This window comes from Plecotus auritus (genome assembly GCF_963455305.1).
Source record: "Plecotus auritus genome assembly, chromosome: 13".
NCBI classification, from domain to species: Eukaryota; Metazoa; Chordata; class Mammalia; order Chiroptera; family Vespertilionidae; genus Plecotus; species Plecotus auritus.
This window is the reverse complement of record NC_137779.1, coordinates 25357045-25372336: the sequence shown is the minus strand read 5'-3', so window position 1 is coordinate 25372336 and position 15292 is coordinate 25357045. Positions and strand designations below refer to the sequence as shown.

The 15292-nt window shown below is 50.7% G+C and overlaps 1 protein-coding gene across 3 annotated transcripts in view; it reads right to left on the bottom strand.

Annotated features, from left to right (window-relative positions):
- Window positions 1-6164: 6164 nt before the first annotated feature.
- SEZ6L (seizure related 6 homolog like) overlaps window positions 6165-15292 on the bottom strand; it is a 140716-nt gene continuing 131588 nt past the window's right edge. Inside the window, exons 14-17 of one of the 3 annotated variants that reach the window (XM_080649593.1) lie at window positions 14874-14906; window positions 12842-12956; window positions 11585-11687; window positions 6165-9404 (exon numbers count right to left, since the gene is read on the bottom strand). In XM_080649593.1, the coding sequence (XP_080505719.1) occupies window positions 9375-9404; window positions 11585-11687; window positions 12842-12956; window positions 14874-14906 (281 nt within the window). In that variant the 3' untranslated portion in view covers window positions 6165-9374. The remainder of the gene's footprint in view (window positions 9405-11584; window positions 11688-12841; window positions 12957-14873; window positions 14907-15292) is intronic. The other 2 variants (XM_080649591.1, XM_080649592.1) reach the window with 2 other exon arrangements.

Here is a 15292-nt window from a genome sequence, read left to right as displayed (position 1 = left end):
TCAAAAATCCATTTAAAATATATTTTAAGCCCTGGCCGGTTTGGCTCAGTGGATAGAGGTCGGCCTGAGAACTGAAAGGTCCCAGGTTCAATTCCGGTCAAGGGCACAGGCCCGGGTTGTGGGCTCGATCCCCAGTGGGGGACTTGCGGGAGGCAGCCAATCCATGATTCTCTCTCCTTATGGATGTTTCTATCACTCTCTCTGTTTTTAAAATGATGTCCATCCTAGTGGGTGCAAAGGGGTATCTCATTAAATATCTTTTCATGTGCTCATTCCCACCAATTCAAACACACCGAAAAGGTGAAAGAAATCAAAACAAAAGCAAACACCCACGTAGCCTCTGAAGCACAGTAACCTTCATCTGGTGTGAAAACTGCTGTTTGCCATTTTAACTTGGCTATTCCTGGCTTCTATAAATATGCATGCTTGCTTAAATAATGGGAAAAATAAGACTGCTCCCATTTTAGAGAGGCCATAAACCATACCCCGGACAGAGTTGTCAGTGCTGGCGCCTTGAGAAACGGTCTCATGGCCCCTTCCCAGCACACAGGGCTTCTTTCTCAGAAGGTCCGGAAGTCTCATTCCAAATCTGGGAGACAACTGGGAAAAGCATAAAAAGGGAAGACTTCCTTCATGTGGGGGCCCAGAATTTGAGAAGCAATATTCCTCTGGGCCCGCTTGCACAATAAAAGACTCCAAATTAATTCGGCTTAATAAGGCGTTAAGGCCCTAACTGGTTTGGCTCAGTGGATAGAGCGTCGGCCTTTGGACTGAAAGGTCCCAGGTTCGATTCCGGTCAAGGGCACGTACCTTGGTTGCGGGCACATCCCCAGTAGGAGGTGTGCAGGAGGCAGCTGATCGATGTTTCTCTCTCATTGATGTTTCTAACTCTCTATCTCTCTCCCTTCCTCTCTGTAAAAAATCAATAAAATATATATTTAAAAAAAAATAAGGCGTTAAGCTTGCTGATTTACCATACCAACACCCCAATGTAGAGTCAATACTTTGGGTTTGTCTGAATAATTCCTTTAACAGGGTCTTGTATCTTAAGGACTTTCTGTAGACCAGAAGTTCTGTCTCAAAGCCTGAATAGGTTCAGGTGGAAAGTTCCAACTTAGCAGTTACTAGGAGATCATTGTTACCCCTACACAGTCTCACCCAAACTCCGAATGACTCTGGGTAGAAGAGGCAGCCGTTTCTGTCTGCCCGGAATCCCCACCCTCACCCCGTCTCGCAGCATTTTTAAGGCCAGAGAGAGGCACGTGATCTATGTTGGGCCAGTGAGAGCCAGCATCCGAGCTCCCGTAATTCGTGGACTAGACAGGCATCCTCAAACTACGGCCCGCGGGCCACATGCGGCCCGCCGAGGACATTGATCCGGCCCTCCGGGTGCCGCTGCCTGTCCTGCTTAGCAGCCGACTCGTCCCAGGCCCGCAGTGCACATAGGAATTTGTTCATAGTTTTTTTTTTTAAACTATAGTCCGGCCCTCCAATGGTCTGAGGGACAGTGAACTGGCCCCCTGTTTAAAAAGCTTGAGGACCCCTGGACTAGAAGGTAGGACTTACTGTTCTTGTATGTTCACCGGAGGAAGTGCTGCCAAGTGATTATGAAGGACATCCTTTGTCAGATCCATCATGAGTTCAAAACTGTTCAAATGTGAGAAGAAAAGAGTCTTAGATCGCTGGCCATCTCGCCCTTCCCGGGCAAGAGTCTGTCTGGAGAGTTGGGCGTGTTTCCTGGGAGAGTTGTTTAAACTCTCCACACCCTTTTGCCCCCTCTCTTTGCTGCCCCCGAGTTGTGCATTGGGAGGCTGCTGGCTGAGCTCTGGATGCTCCAGAAACAGGCCCAACCTCCCCCAAGACTTGCTGAAAGTGCCTCGTCCTCACGTACCCCTCTCCCTCGGCAACCAGGGGTCTGCCCGGGAGGGGCAGCAACAGAGGCCGCTGCCCGGCTCCCAGAGTGAGTCTGTGATGGATAAGAAATTCCCTTCGGGTGCCCTAACCGGTTTGGCTCAGTGGATGGAGCGTTGGCCTGCGGACTGAAGGGCCCCAGGTTCGATTCCGGTCAAGGGCATGTACCTTGGTTGCGGGCACGTCCCCAGTGGGGGGTGTGCAGGAGGCAGCTGATCGATGTTTCTCTCTCATCGATGTTTCTAACTCTCTATCCCTCTCCCTTCCTCTCTGTAAAAAATCAATAAAATATATTTAAAAGAAAAGAAAAGAAATTCCCTTCGGGTGCCCTAACTGGTTTGGCTCAGTGGATGGAGCGTCGGTCCCAGGTTCGATTCCGGTCAAGGGCATGTACCTTGGTTGTGGGCACATCCCCAGTAGGAGGTGTGCAGGAGGCAGCTGATCTTTCTCTCTCATCGATGTTTCTGACTCTGTCTCTCTCCCTTCCTCTCTGTAAAAAATCAATAAAATATATTTTAAAAAAAAAAGGAAAAAAGAAAGAAAGAAATTCCCTTCGGGATGATGGTTGGTGGTCAGGCCTTGGGAGGGAGGTCGCAGGAACCACCATCCCTCAACCATCTCCAGGCACTGGGCGCAGGAATCAGACTGTTGGAAGGGTGACCACTTAGCTGTGTGACATTGGACGAGTGACCCAGCCTCTGTGAGCCTCAACTTCCTTATCTATACGGGTTTGTCATTTATAGGACTGCTGGGAGGGTTAAATGAGATCCTCTCTGGGGAGCCTCTCCCTGGGAATGCTAAGCACTTGTCAGCTGTCTCCCTGCCCAAGGTTATCCAGCCCTTATGTGTCCGGCCTGTCTTGATCCCAAGGATGTCTGGCTCTGCTGTATGTTCTTAACACCTCCCCGGGGTCTTTTCACAGCTCCCCCTCTCTTGTCACTCTTTTAAACCTCACGGCTAAATGGTGACAAAGGAGGGATTTGTGGCCAAGGCTCAGCGGGATCAGGAGGCAGCGGCCGGGCAGTCTGCTGTACAGTGGAGACTCCGGAAAACCAAGCGTCATCAGCTCAACTCCCCTCCCTGTTCACAGTGCGTGTGGGCGGGGAAGCAGCCCAGGACTGGGTGTGGGGCAGCTCCCCCGGGGCCTCCAGCAGCCTCCACACCCTGGGGCTGAACATCATTCAAAAACACAGAGCAGTAAGAATGAGGTTCTTGTTCCCTGAGGTCGTACGATGCTCTTTTTGCTGGAACCTCAAAGGTCAAAGGTTTTTTTAAACAGAGATGGACATAGGTAAAATCGAGCCAGAGAACGTGCGTGGCAGGTTTTAAGGCAGCCCACGACGTGAGCAGCCTGACCATCGGGAGAGGGAGCTAGAGGGGGAGTGGAGGAGTGGGGGTGAGATGCAGAGAGGAGGAGAGAAAAACAGAGAAAAGGAAACAGACACCATGAATCAGGGAGAAAGACAATAAGAAAAGAGACAGAAACCCACCGAGACAGACAGGGAAAGAGACAAAGACCAGGAGAGAAGTGTGGACGAGAAGGGGCCGCATGCTAACCTGACTAACTCAGGGAAGGCCTGCTTGGGGGCCTTGCAAACGGAGACCTAACGTAACCACAGAGGATGGCCTGAACGTAAAACCTGTAGTTAAAAGGCAGTTTGTAGTGGGTAGTCGTGTCCCAGCCCGTATCCTCCCTGACAAAGCGTTCCTGAGCCGAATGTCTTTTGGCATCTGGGATAACATACCTGGGGGTGTCAGGGTAACTGGGACTCAGGGCTTCCCCAGGCAGGGAATGCTCTGTTGGTTGATGTTCATTCCTCCAGCAAAGGGTCCCTTTTCCGGACCCTGTTGGTTGATGGTCATTCCTCCAGCAAAGGGTCCCTTTTCCGGACCCTTCAGAGCACAGCCCTGGCGCCCTGGCGGGCCACAGATCCCCTGTTATTGTTAACGTGTTCATTGTTGACTGCTAACTATCCTGTACCCACCCGTGTAAAGGAAGCACGTGTCTATCATTTCACGTTTTATCCAATCCCAGAGGTCGCTCCCCTTTGCTTTCTCCCGCCTCCCTAATCTATCACCAATGGAGTTCACGTGACCCACTTCCTTTGATTGCAATGCATAAAACAGGACGAAAAACCGCCCCCTCCGCAATTGTCGACAGTTCGGCTCAAATAAACTCACAAAAATTCTTTACAGATTTGAATGTGGTCCCCCCCCCCCCCCCCCCGTTAACAAAGGACAGAAAAAGGAAAGGAAAACTGAGAAAGAAGGGAAGGAAGGAAGGAAGGAAGGAAGGAAGGAAGGAAGGAAGGAAGGAAGGAAGGGAGGGAGGGAGGAAGGAAGGGAGGAAGGAAGGGAGGGAGAAAGAAAGAAAAGAGCAGAATTGAAACAGAAAAAAGGATGACCAGGAGAGAGAGAGGGTCAGAGGGTTGTGCCAGACCCACAGAGCAGGCACTACACCATTTGTGGACATGAAGAGAGAGAAGATGAAGATCTTAGAGGACGGGCGGTGTGCAAAGGAAAGCTGGGAAACTTGAAGAGACAGGAAGCAGGGAGAAAAGGGGAAAAGGAGAAGAGCTGACTGCAAGAGAGAGAGGAGGAGGGAGGGACCTTATTAGCCAGGATGCGCTTGGCTCTGCCTCTTCACCATTTCTCTCCTCCTGCGGCCCCCACCCCCCAGGCTGAGGGTCCAGATAGCCAGGATTCCCTGCCTGGGGAAGCCCCGAGTCCCAGTCTGTTCAGCTTTCCTCCCCACCAGGTCCCATCCCAAAGTAGACCCTCTCCTGGGCTCCGATGCTCCTTCCTAGGGCGTGACTTTGGGAAGAAGACCCTGCGAGACGCCCACAGCTACAACCGGGCACTTGATTTGTGGGGCAGCATGAAAATACGAGGCCCCTGGCTCAGAAGTGAAGACTCTCAGGACAATGACAGCAGAGCATGAAGCCGAGTGTGGGGCTCTGCAGAGCCCAGGCACCTACCACCCTCACTTAGATCCTGCGGACCGAGAGGGAGAGGCAGGGCCCGGGGCCCCTGGGACGCCCCTACCCTGTGGTAACACACCAGGCCGGGGTCCCTTTCACGGGCAAGAGGGGAGGACACGAGCTAACTCCCCAAGTAGGGTTCTGCTGTGTCAGAAACCACCCATTTCCTCAGATGACTCCATTCAATGAAGATGACCCTGTGAGGAAGCCAAGTGTGACTGCTTCTCAGGATCACAAAGGCCTCTCCATAGACCAGGCCGAGGCTGCCCTCTGGTGGCTGAAAGGGACCCCTGCACCCTCCTGGCACTGACCGTACAGCACATCCGGGGCTGTTCTGTTGGTTGATGTTCATTCCTCCAGCAAACGTTTGCGTGCCCACGATGTGCCAGGCAGCTACATTACAAACAGCGGTAATAACAGCATGGTTTTAGAATGGCGATTTCTTAGTTTAGTGCAAACAAACGCACACTGAAAATGTAAGGAAATAACTAGGAAATCTAAAATAAAGTGTCTAAAAGGTCAAAAAAAGTATAAAGCCAGTTATGATTAATGTTATTGTTGTCACTGTGTTGACTGGGAGAAGGAGGGGGAGAGAGAGAGGGAAGAGAAGGCAGAAGGAGGGGGAGAGAAGGGGATGAGAAGGCAGAAGGAGGGGAAGAGAGAGGGGGGGATGAGAAGGGAGTAGGGGAAGAGAGAGGGGGATGAGAAGGCAGAAGGAGGGGGAGAGAGAGGGGGATGAGAAGGCAGAAGGAGGGGGAGAGAAGGGGATGAGAAGGCAGAAGGAGGGGGAGAGAGAGGGGGATGAGAAGGGAGAAGGAGAGGGAGAGAGAGGGATGAGAAGGGAGGAGGAGGAGGAGGAAGAGGAGGAGGAGGAGGAAGAGGAGGAGGAGAAGGAATGGGAGGAGGAAGAGGAAAGAAGAGATGGTTTTGTTTTTCTCTGCCATGTGAGGACACGGTCTGAGAGCCAGGAAGCGAGCTTTCGTCAGGAGCCCAACCAGTGTCACCTTGACCTTGGACTTCCCAGCATCCAGAGCTGTGAGAAATAACCATCTGCTGCGTAAGCCGCGCAGGCTACGGGGTCCCGTTAGGGTGGCCTGAACCGGCCCGGGCAGGGAGGGGCGTGGTACGCCTGGTGATGGCAGTGGTCCCGTCTCATCTCGTCCACACACTGCCCAGATGTCCTCACAAGGTGGCAGTCCTGCCTCGGCATTCCAAGTTTCAGTGGGTGTCCCCCCAACCTACTCCCCAGAAAAACCACCTCCCCGCAGGTTTGACTCTTTTTCATTTGTTTTATTAGCATCAATATATACAAAGTGGAAAATGGTGTCCTTTCATTATTCAGCTTAGAAAGTTGGTTTTGCTCTTTGTTCTGTTTGGGGATAAAATGGAAATGAAAACATCCAGGAGAAAGCCTACCTTTGGGGGTGCTGACAGCGCCCATGACCCACCATGACCTCGCGAGGGCACAGGAAAGTCATGCTCTTTGGACTCACCCCAAAGAAAGGTCATTTTTGCCCCAGACTCACGCTCGGTCTAAACCGACCCGTATGTTTTGCCAAGTCCTTTCCGCTCACACAACCGCCCGGATGGCGCTCTGCACGGCTGTCTGGCGGTTTCCAGAGCTACCAGCCTGGGGTCCCGTAGGCTCTCCAAGGAGCTGACTTCAAACGATCCCGATTTACAGCATGTCTGTGGAGCTAAGTAAGGATGGCCATCGGAGAGCGACCAGAATACTTACGTGGGCTCAAGAATTCTATGCCCCCACCTGCTCCCCAAATAGCGGGAGGAGGAGCTCCCAGCTGAAGAGGGGAGAGTGTGCGCGCTTTACGGGACAGGGCGCCAGCGGCCACATCCCGCTCACAGGAAGGAGCACGGGAGACACGCCATCACGTGCATTCTTGGAAGGGCGCAATCCCTGTAAACGTATTTCCCCGCCGTTTTAAAAACAAAGAGTGGCTTTGGGGAAGGTCCCGGCTGTTCTCGAGTTTCTCAAGATTGCATCCTGTTCGAAAATATTGAATCCCAATGGGTTTTCCTATTGATCTTGTAAAAACAGACACGCGTGAACTGAAATGAGATGCCTGCCTGGCACATTTTTGGCACTAGGAGGAGGATTTCTTTACCTTTACATGTTACAAATACACAGTCAGGACAAAAAACAGACACCAACCTGTCTTTGCAATCACACTGTACACCGCGTCCAGCTCACGCGCGCGGTCCACCTTTAAGCTAAAACGAACGTTTAAAATGTGGTCACAGGCGCTGAGCTCAGACAGAACTAGGACATTGGTGTCCTAGAAACAAAAAACCAACACCTCGTCTGTCCCTCTAACAACCAATACGAATCCCTGGGCCATGGCGTGGCCAGTTCTGGGGGTCAAGGTTAGAATAAAGATTTTACATGTTGTCAGTCTTTACGGAGGGCGAGTGTTCAGTTTTCACGGAACCACAGCCGGTTCTACAGTGAAGAATCATTCCTAGAGTTCTTGCCAGATGCCCCCGGGTTAGGGTTAGAGTCATCATCGAATGAGAAATAAAAGGATCGGGTTCGTTCTGCCTCTTGAAAAAAGTTTATGTTATTGGCATTGTTGGTCTTTCTCCAAACATGGCATCGCTCACTAAGGGTGCCAGCGTTTCGTCTCTGGTTCTCCCAGAAGACGGGGTGGGCTCTGGCGGCCAGAAAGCGGCCTTGGATGGTCTCTTGCTGAGCGCCATGCGTGCATGCCGTAGGAGCAAGGTCTTTCCTAGCAGGAGGAAATAGTCCAGCCTCAGACCTCCGAGACCGAGCGAGGTTCAAGTTCCTTGCTGGAGGAGGGTATTGCCTGTGTACAGAGCCCACAACCCTATGCTGCCCCAGAGGTTTCCAAAGCAAGCCACCAAAACATGGACGCCCGGACTCCCTGAAGGCATGGCAGCCAGAAGTATCTTCTGTTTGAAAACCAGCTGATTTAAAACCATTCTAGAGAGCATGCGTGGGAGCCTAAGAGCACCCCAAAAACCCTGAACCTGTGTGCCATCGGCTGTCACTAGGGAGGGGACTGACAGCCCCATATTCCTTCCCGGCATCCTCACCGTCTCCCCCCTGCCCCCTTCTTTATACCTGTATTTAGGAAAGACTCTTCCGGGATAGTTATTCGCTCACCAGTCCCACTGGGTTGGGACGCAATGACCCTGGTGAAATTTAAGGATGCTCATGCGACGAGTGAGGTGCTTTATGAATTCCTTTCTGGCCTGAAACTCCTCCATTCTTCTCATTGGGGTTCAAATTGTAGGATGCGGATTCCTTTGTGGTTTTAACCCCCTGGTTCTGTTTCTTTGCATTCACCCCCGCTTCAACATCTGGGCCAAGGTTGGGACAATAGAAAAAGTTTCTTCCCATAGAAACCTCCCTTCCCCCAAAATACTTGATTGCAAATATATTATGAAATTCCACCTTTAAGAGAAACGGGGTACTGGAGTCTCCCCATTTTGAGGGCTCAGGCATTCCAGCACCCCAGGAGAAGAGCAGCGCGCACCCCGACCTCAGGACGCGGCACCTCCTCTCCAACACACACCCTTTTAGCTCTGTGGACGAGGGGGCCCTGCCTCCCAAGGCTGCGGATCTCTGATCACAGCTGGAGGGCGGCCTCGCTGAACAGGGTGATCGACTGTGATGCCTGTAGCCTGAATGACCTGCTCCTTCATTGCTGACGGAGTGTCAAAGCAAGACCTTTTATTAACTCGATTCCCACGACCACGTTCTCCCTTGCCCAGTTCTTCATGGGAACTCTCAAGTCTCTCAGCCTCTCTGAAAAGAAATTTGTCATTTACCACTCTTCTAGAAAGAAAACATTTTCTTATTTTGCCGGCATCCAGGGACCCTGGCCAGGGCAGTAAAAGAGAATGTTTATGCAACTCCTTTGCTGCTTTCAGAAGGGGCACGGGAGGGAGGGGGTGTGGCCAGACCACTTAGAAGCTGGGGAAACTGGAAGAGGGAAACACAAGGATTTGTTTGGGAGCAGACCTACTGAAGTATCCACGGGAAATTCCAACCCAAGTTAATCCTACAAAGAATACCCTTCCCGACCTCACCCGGGGACTGCGATTTGTACTAAACACACCACGGGCACGGATCCCAAAGACGCATGCAATTCGACGCAGCCGTAGAATGGCATTGCTGGCGGGAGAAACGACCTGGTTCTGCTGCTTTCCCCTCTCCTGCTGTGTTGGCCATTTCGCAGATCTTCCGCCGGCCTTCGGAAGCGATTGAGGCTGGGACACGAATCTGACCGCAGCGGCAATACATCCAACCACACCTATTTCCATTTTAAATATAATAAATACAGTGAAGAAAACAGTATGTCCTCCATAAGGAGTCTAAAGAAAAGACAGCCGACACTCTGGGGTGTTTTGATCAAATGCCACATGGTCTCTGGATGAATTTCTCGAGGAGGTTGTAGTTGAGTTCATAGCTGTGAGTTCCCTTCTCAAGCGTAGCTCTCTCTAGATGGAAACTTCATACTCTCTGGTTTCCTGCAAGAGAGAGAAGCGTTGATCTATTGACACTTGTGCGGCAGAGACGCATTGATGGTCCTAGCTCTTCATCCCTCCCGTGTCCACAATGTTGGCCAGGCGACACTGCCATGCCTTCTGCTCTGACCCTGACTTGCTTTGGCCAAGGGGTTCTAAGGAGATGGGTCACAAGAGGAACCTGAAACGTGCTTGTGTATGTCTGCGTGTGCCCTGCCCCTCTGCCATCACCATGAGCAGAGCATGCCTTGGCAGCCATTAGTCCCAGCCGAGAGGTGAAGGACATGGAGAGCAGAGCTCAGTCCCCCAGCCAGTGACTAGCCAATCCCAGATGTGTGAGTGAGCACAGGCGAACCAGGGCTACCAACCTCGCGGAAACTAGCCGGAAACGTTGCCTCGCAGACTGATGAGCAAATGAACGTGTTGCTTTGAGCAGCTGAGTTCTGGGATTGCTTGTTACGCAGCGTGATGATAGTGTTAGATAACTGATATACTATTCTAATAAGTATTAACAAGGTCTGGTTTCTAAAGTACTGGTTTTTCATCAGCTTGATCTTTTTAAGGTTTGGGAAACAACCTACATGGAATACAAAATAACACGACCTCTTCTGACCAGGTCATATCTGAAATGACTGCAATATGTGGGTAGCAGCTAGTTCAATTTCTCTGATATTCACGGAGTGTGTGTGTAATGTTCTCCAGGCCCCCCCCCCAGGCACAGGAGCGGGGAGATACAAGGAGTCAGGGGCTGTGCCCTGGAAGAGGTCACTGTCACATGCTTTAATGGAAGTCTATGGTTTCTGCTGAGTCAACACAGATATACAATCATGCTTGTGCTTCATGGTATATGGAGTGTGGTGGGCAGACAACCACATGCACGGAGCTAAATGCTGCTGACAACCCTGTGAGCTTGGAGGGGGATCCTTCCCCAGTCAAGCCTCAGATGAGACCACAGCCCTGACTGACACCTTGTGAGCCCTGAAGCAGAGACCCAGCTAAGCTGTGCCTGGACTCCTGGCCTACAGAATCTATGAGACAATACGTGTGTGTTATTTTAGACTCTAAAGTTTTCAGTAAGATGGCTACACATCAATCAATAACTAACACAAGAGGTCAGAAGAAGAGGTGGGTGAGGGACCATCAGTAAGGACAAGGAACAAGTTGAGTCTATGATGCCCAAATACTGGGAGGTGGTTGTACATCATTACACAGCGAATTCGAAGGGTTGTGGTTTTGCAAAGTCATGACCCATCTTCTGGTTCCTCCCCTGTGCCTCGGACCTTTGCATGGGCTCCCCCTTCTCCCTGGCATCGTCTATAACCACCATCTAAGTTCTACTCACCTTACATGCCTTAGCCTTACATCCCTGTATCAACGATGCCTTCCCCATCACTTCTAAGTGTCCCCCATCGTATACTCTTGTAGCAGCCTGTCTAATTTTCCTTCATGGTCCTTAAAAATAATGACCTGTTGCAATCAAGACCTTCATCGGCATATTTGATCCTGTGAGGCTGAAGGGAGGCGGGATAGTGTGAGGAGTAATGGCACCAGGTAGAGTTTGCATCCTGGCTCCAGACTATGCCTTCCGGTGGCCAAATCACATTTACCTTTTTCTGAACCTCATTATCCTCATCAATCCACAATGAAAACTGCAGAATCCATCACAAGTAGTTGCAAGGACTCATGGGGATCATGCATTTCCGGTGCCCAGCCCATGACACATATTATCGCTGTTACTGACAGCTGTCACCTTTGCAAGACCATATGCACATTAATGGCTGGATCATGTATATTGGCTCATGATTATGCCCCTCATACCCAACACCAGGCCGGCCACTCAAATGTGTAGGATGTTGCACACTGCCATTCATTAAGGCGTGGAGTTTAATAAGGTGTGTGCCCATCTCAGCCGTCTCTCCATGGGTATTCGGTGCAGCCCCTTCTTTCTGTGGTCCTTCCGCCAAGAGCGAGCCGTGTTACAGGTGTGTTCTCGGCTTGCACAGAGAGCTGGGTGCTCTCAGCAGTGAGCTCCATCAGGGCCATAGGGGATGAGATAGGAGCCGGCCACACCTTTCTGCCAGTGGCATCGTGAGCAAAAGCAAATGAAACCTTCAGTTTTGATGTCAGGGGACTCAGAGCAGACAAAGAGGGAGGCGCCCGGGAGAGAGGGGAGACCTACTCACCCCCGTCTCATAAATGGGGTTGTCAAACTCGGTTTCCACGGTGATCTGGCTGTAGGGGTGAGAGTACATCAGGGGCAGGCGGAGATTGGAGTAATAACGACATCTGGAGAAGGGACAATGAAAAAGAGAGAAGTTACTTCCTCCCGGACTGGGAGACCTTACTATACCTAAGGGCAGCGATGTTCAGCCTTTTTCATCTTGTGGCACACACAGACGGATTATTAAAATTCTGTAACACACCAACAAATACATATTTTGCTGCTCTGATAAAAAAAATAGGCATAATTTTGATTTATGAAAAGAAAAAGTAATCGCCTATCTTTTTTTGTTCCAAAGTGACTTAAAAAAAAAAATCAGGTACCTATACTTGTACTAGTATATAAGGATTTCTGGTACCAAGAATTAACCAATCAGACACAACCTTATTATGCCACGTGACCGATAAGATGCAACTCTATTATATGACCTATATGTTTATGGTTCAAGCAGGGCCTTCACAACTTCACAACGGAAGGCTATGGTTGCGTTGGCTGTTGTCACGTTTGTAATTTGACAATCTAAGGCACACCCGTTGAAAATCGCTGCCTGAGGGGAACAGTGAGTGAGACTTTCCGAGTACCGGCACCTCCACGAAGGACAAGGGGGATGTGTGGAAACAGCTTCTTGTGGGTGAGAATCCAAGTGGGGTGAAAGCTGAGATCATAATTGCCCTCCACTTCTAACCCAGTCAGTGATAACTGAAGCTTCAGCACCTCCCCTGACCGCAGAGGGTGCGGAGCTTAATTTGTTTTCACCTGAAAAGTGACTGAAGTCCCTCTTTAAGGCAAAGAGCAACAATAACAACCATGAGCATTTCTTGAGCACCTGCGAATACTGTGTTGCGTCAGACCACCTAGTTAAAGGTGGTTCCTCCCCTGTTGCCACTCCTTCCTTCATTGTGTTTATACAGTGGGTTATTATTTGTGTATGTCCCCTCTCTTCCTATTAGACTGTAAGCTCCAAAAGGGCAGGGAAAATCCATAGGAGGCAAAGACCTGCCTCAGGGCCTTTGCACATGTTGTTTCTCTTATCCCAGGTCTGCAGAGCTTATCTTAGCATTGCTTTCAAGTCCTTACTCAAATGTCATTTCACACAAATGCCACTGTCCCCAAACTAGAGGTGGAGATGCTGAGGTTCAGAGAGGTGAAATGCCCAGCCCCTCGGGACACGAGTGGATGAGGGGATGGCAGCCCCCCAACTCGCTCCAGAGCTCCCTACCTGGTGATGTAAATGTAGGCTCCCCCCAGCAGCAAGGAGATGATGAGGACCGGGATGAAGATAGCCAGCGCCATAGTTCCTCCTTCCAGTGATGTCTCCGCTGCCGCTTCTGCTACTGAACACACAGCCAGTGAGGCCTTCATGTCGCATACGCTCAGCCCACCCGGGTCCCTGGCTCCCAGTCCCGCACCCACCGCCCTCCCAGTCCTGTACCCACCCGAAGAACCAATGTCAGTGAGCCGTAGCCTCTGGAGAACCATCTCCAAGAGGGAAAGAGGCGGAGCCTAGAGGAGTTCGTGCTGGTTCTTTGCAACTGAGTCCAGACCCACCCTTGGGTGAGGTGGTCATGGGGCACCCGAGAATTACAGTCCTTGAACCCTGGTCATACCATGCCCATTTCTCTTTGTTGGGGGGGAGGGCGGGGTACAGTTGAAAGCTGGTGAAAATCCAATTCAAGGGAAGACTTGGAGAAATCCCAAATGTGCAAACCAGGAAGGCAGATTCACTGGCATTCCGTGGAGTGGAGGGAGCTTGTTGTACCCAGACTGGGGGCCCCTCCCAGGAGAGGGCGCTGGCCAGCTGGGGCCGGTCTCAGTATTACCCGATGGTACCCCAACTATGAAGACCCAATTTTGATTCTCAGCGGCTGTGGCTGCACATTCTCTCGGCCTCCAGGTTCCCTCTGCTATTCTCCATGCCATGCCCAACAGAGCTCAGCTGCACATCAATCTAGAATTCATTACCCGCCACTCTACGGAGCGTGCAACAGTGACCCTAACGCCCACAGTAAACGCACGAGCACAAAACAGCACATTTGCGCTGTAATTTCTCCACAACCCCACACATCTGAGACATTCCCATGGTTCACTGGTTGGCAAAGGCAGAGAAGGGATGGCCCGAAAGGCACCGGGGCCACGAAATGTCCTCTTTCCCCAGGGGAGTGACTAATAGCGCGCTGTTCTATTTGAGCCCCGGCTCTGCCCGCTCGGATTAAAACATCATCTGTTACCAGAAGAGTGACTAATGCCATGCGATTCCCACAGCCCCAGATTCTGAGGGAACCGCTTATGGTCAGGAAGTTAAACGGCTCCAAAAACAATAATGGAAGCGGTTCCACTGGTCACAGCTTTAAAAACCAACAACCATCCGGCGCCATGGTCCGGGCAAGCGGATTGGGAAGGCCGAATGGAGGGGACACAGAATGCGGAATGGTTTTTTAGGAGAGGGGCTGCGAGGGGAGAGCCACCAAATGAAACAAAAGTAAATCCTGGGTCGCTTTCAGCATCGGTTGCGCATTAATAAATCTTACTTGGAAATTCCTCATAAGAGGAGGACAGGGAACAAGAGGGTACAGGGGCAGATACGTTGGGGAAGCGAAGACCAAGGGAAAAACAGACCTCAGACCACCCCCTGGAGCCGCTTCCCTCCTGAAACCAGGAGGATGCTCAGCATAGGCAGCCAGGCATCACGGGACTCAGTTTCTCCAAAGGTACCACGTGGTTGAAAAGTTTTACAAGCGGGTGATGCCTTTGTCAGGCAGAGGGACTCTCAGATCTTCTACTCTCATGAGCACAACTGGCGTCAAATCCCTTCCAGGTCACCGTTAGGACCGTGAGATGTAAATTCAATGACTTTTTCTGTGCGGTATCTCTTGTTTTGAAATCATCTCCAGCAGGTGAAGGAAGATGTTTTGTTATTGTTTGTTTTGGTTTTTTTAAAAATATTTTTTATTGATTTTTTACAGAGAGGAAGGGAGAGGGATAGAGAGTTAGAAACATCGATGAGAGAGAAACATCCATCAGCTGCCTCCTGCACACCCGCTACTGGGGATGTGCCTGCAACCCAGGTACATGCCCTTGACCGGAATCAAACCTGGGACCCTTCAGTCCACAGGCCGACGCTCTAGCCACTGAGCCAAACTGGCCAGGGCTAGTTTTTTTTGTAAGCACCTGGACCAGGATGGTTGAGGACCTGCCCTTGTGTTTTTTTGCTATGAGCTTGATTTATTGGATGTTTTCATTCCGGGACTCACCTTCTAACGCGTGTTCAAAGCTGTCTTGATTAACTGAAAGAGAAAGAGAAAGCATCGGTCAATGTCAAGTGGATTCGTCGTGCATGTCATGGGGCCAAAAAGAATCGGAGCAAAAGCGCATGCCATGCTCTCCTGAAGTTAGTGTTACGTTTTATTTATCGGGGGTTACTGAATTTGGTGAAAATTCCTGATGCTTTCCCTTCCCCCTCCCTTCTACTCTCTCTCTAAAAAAAAAAAAAAAAAAATCAATGGGAAGAATATCCTTGGGTGAGGATTAACAACACCACGATGCTAAGCAAGGAGAAGGCACTGTGCCATAGTTCTGTTGAAAGTGATTTTTTCCTTTCTCGGTGGTGCAGGAAATAACGGTGGTGTCTTAGATTTGATGAAATGCAGCAGCTCAGCTTTCTGGAGAAGAT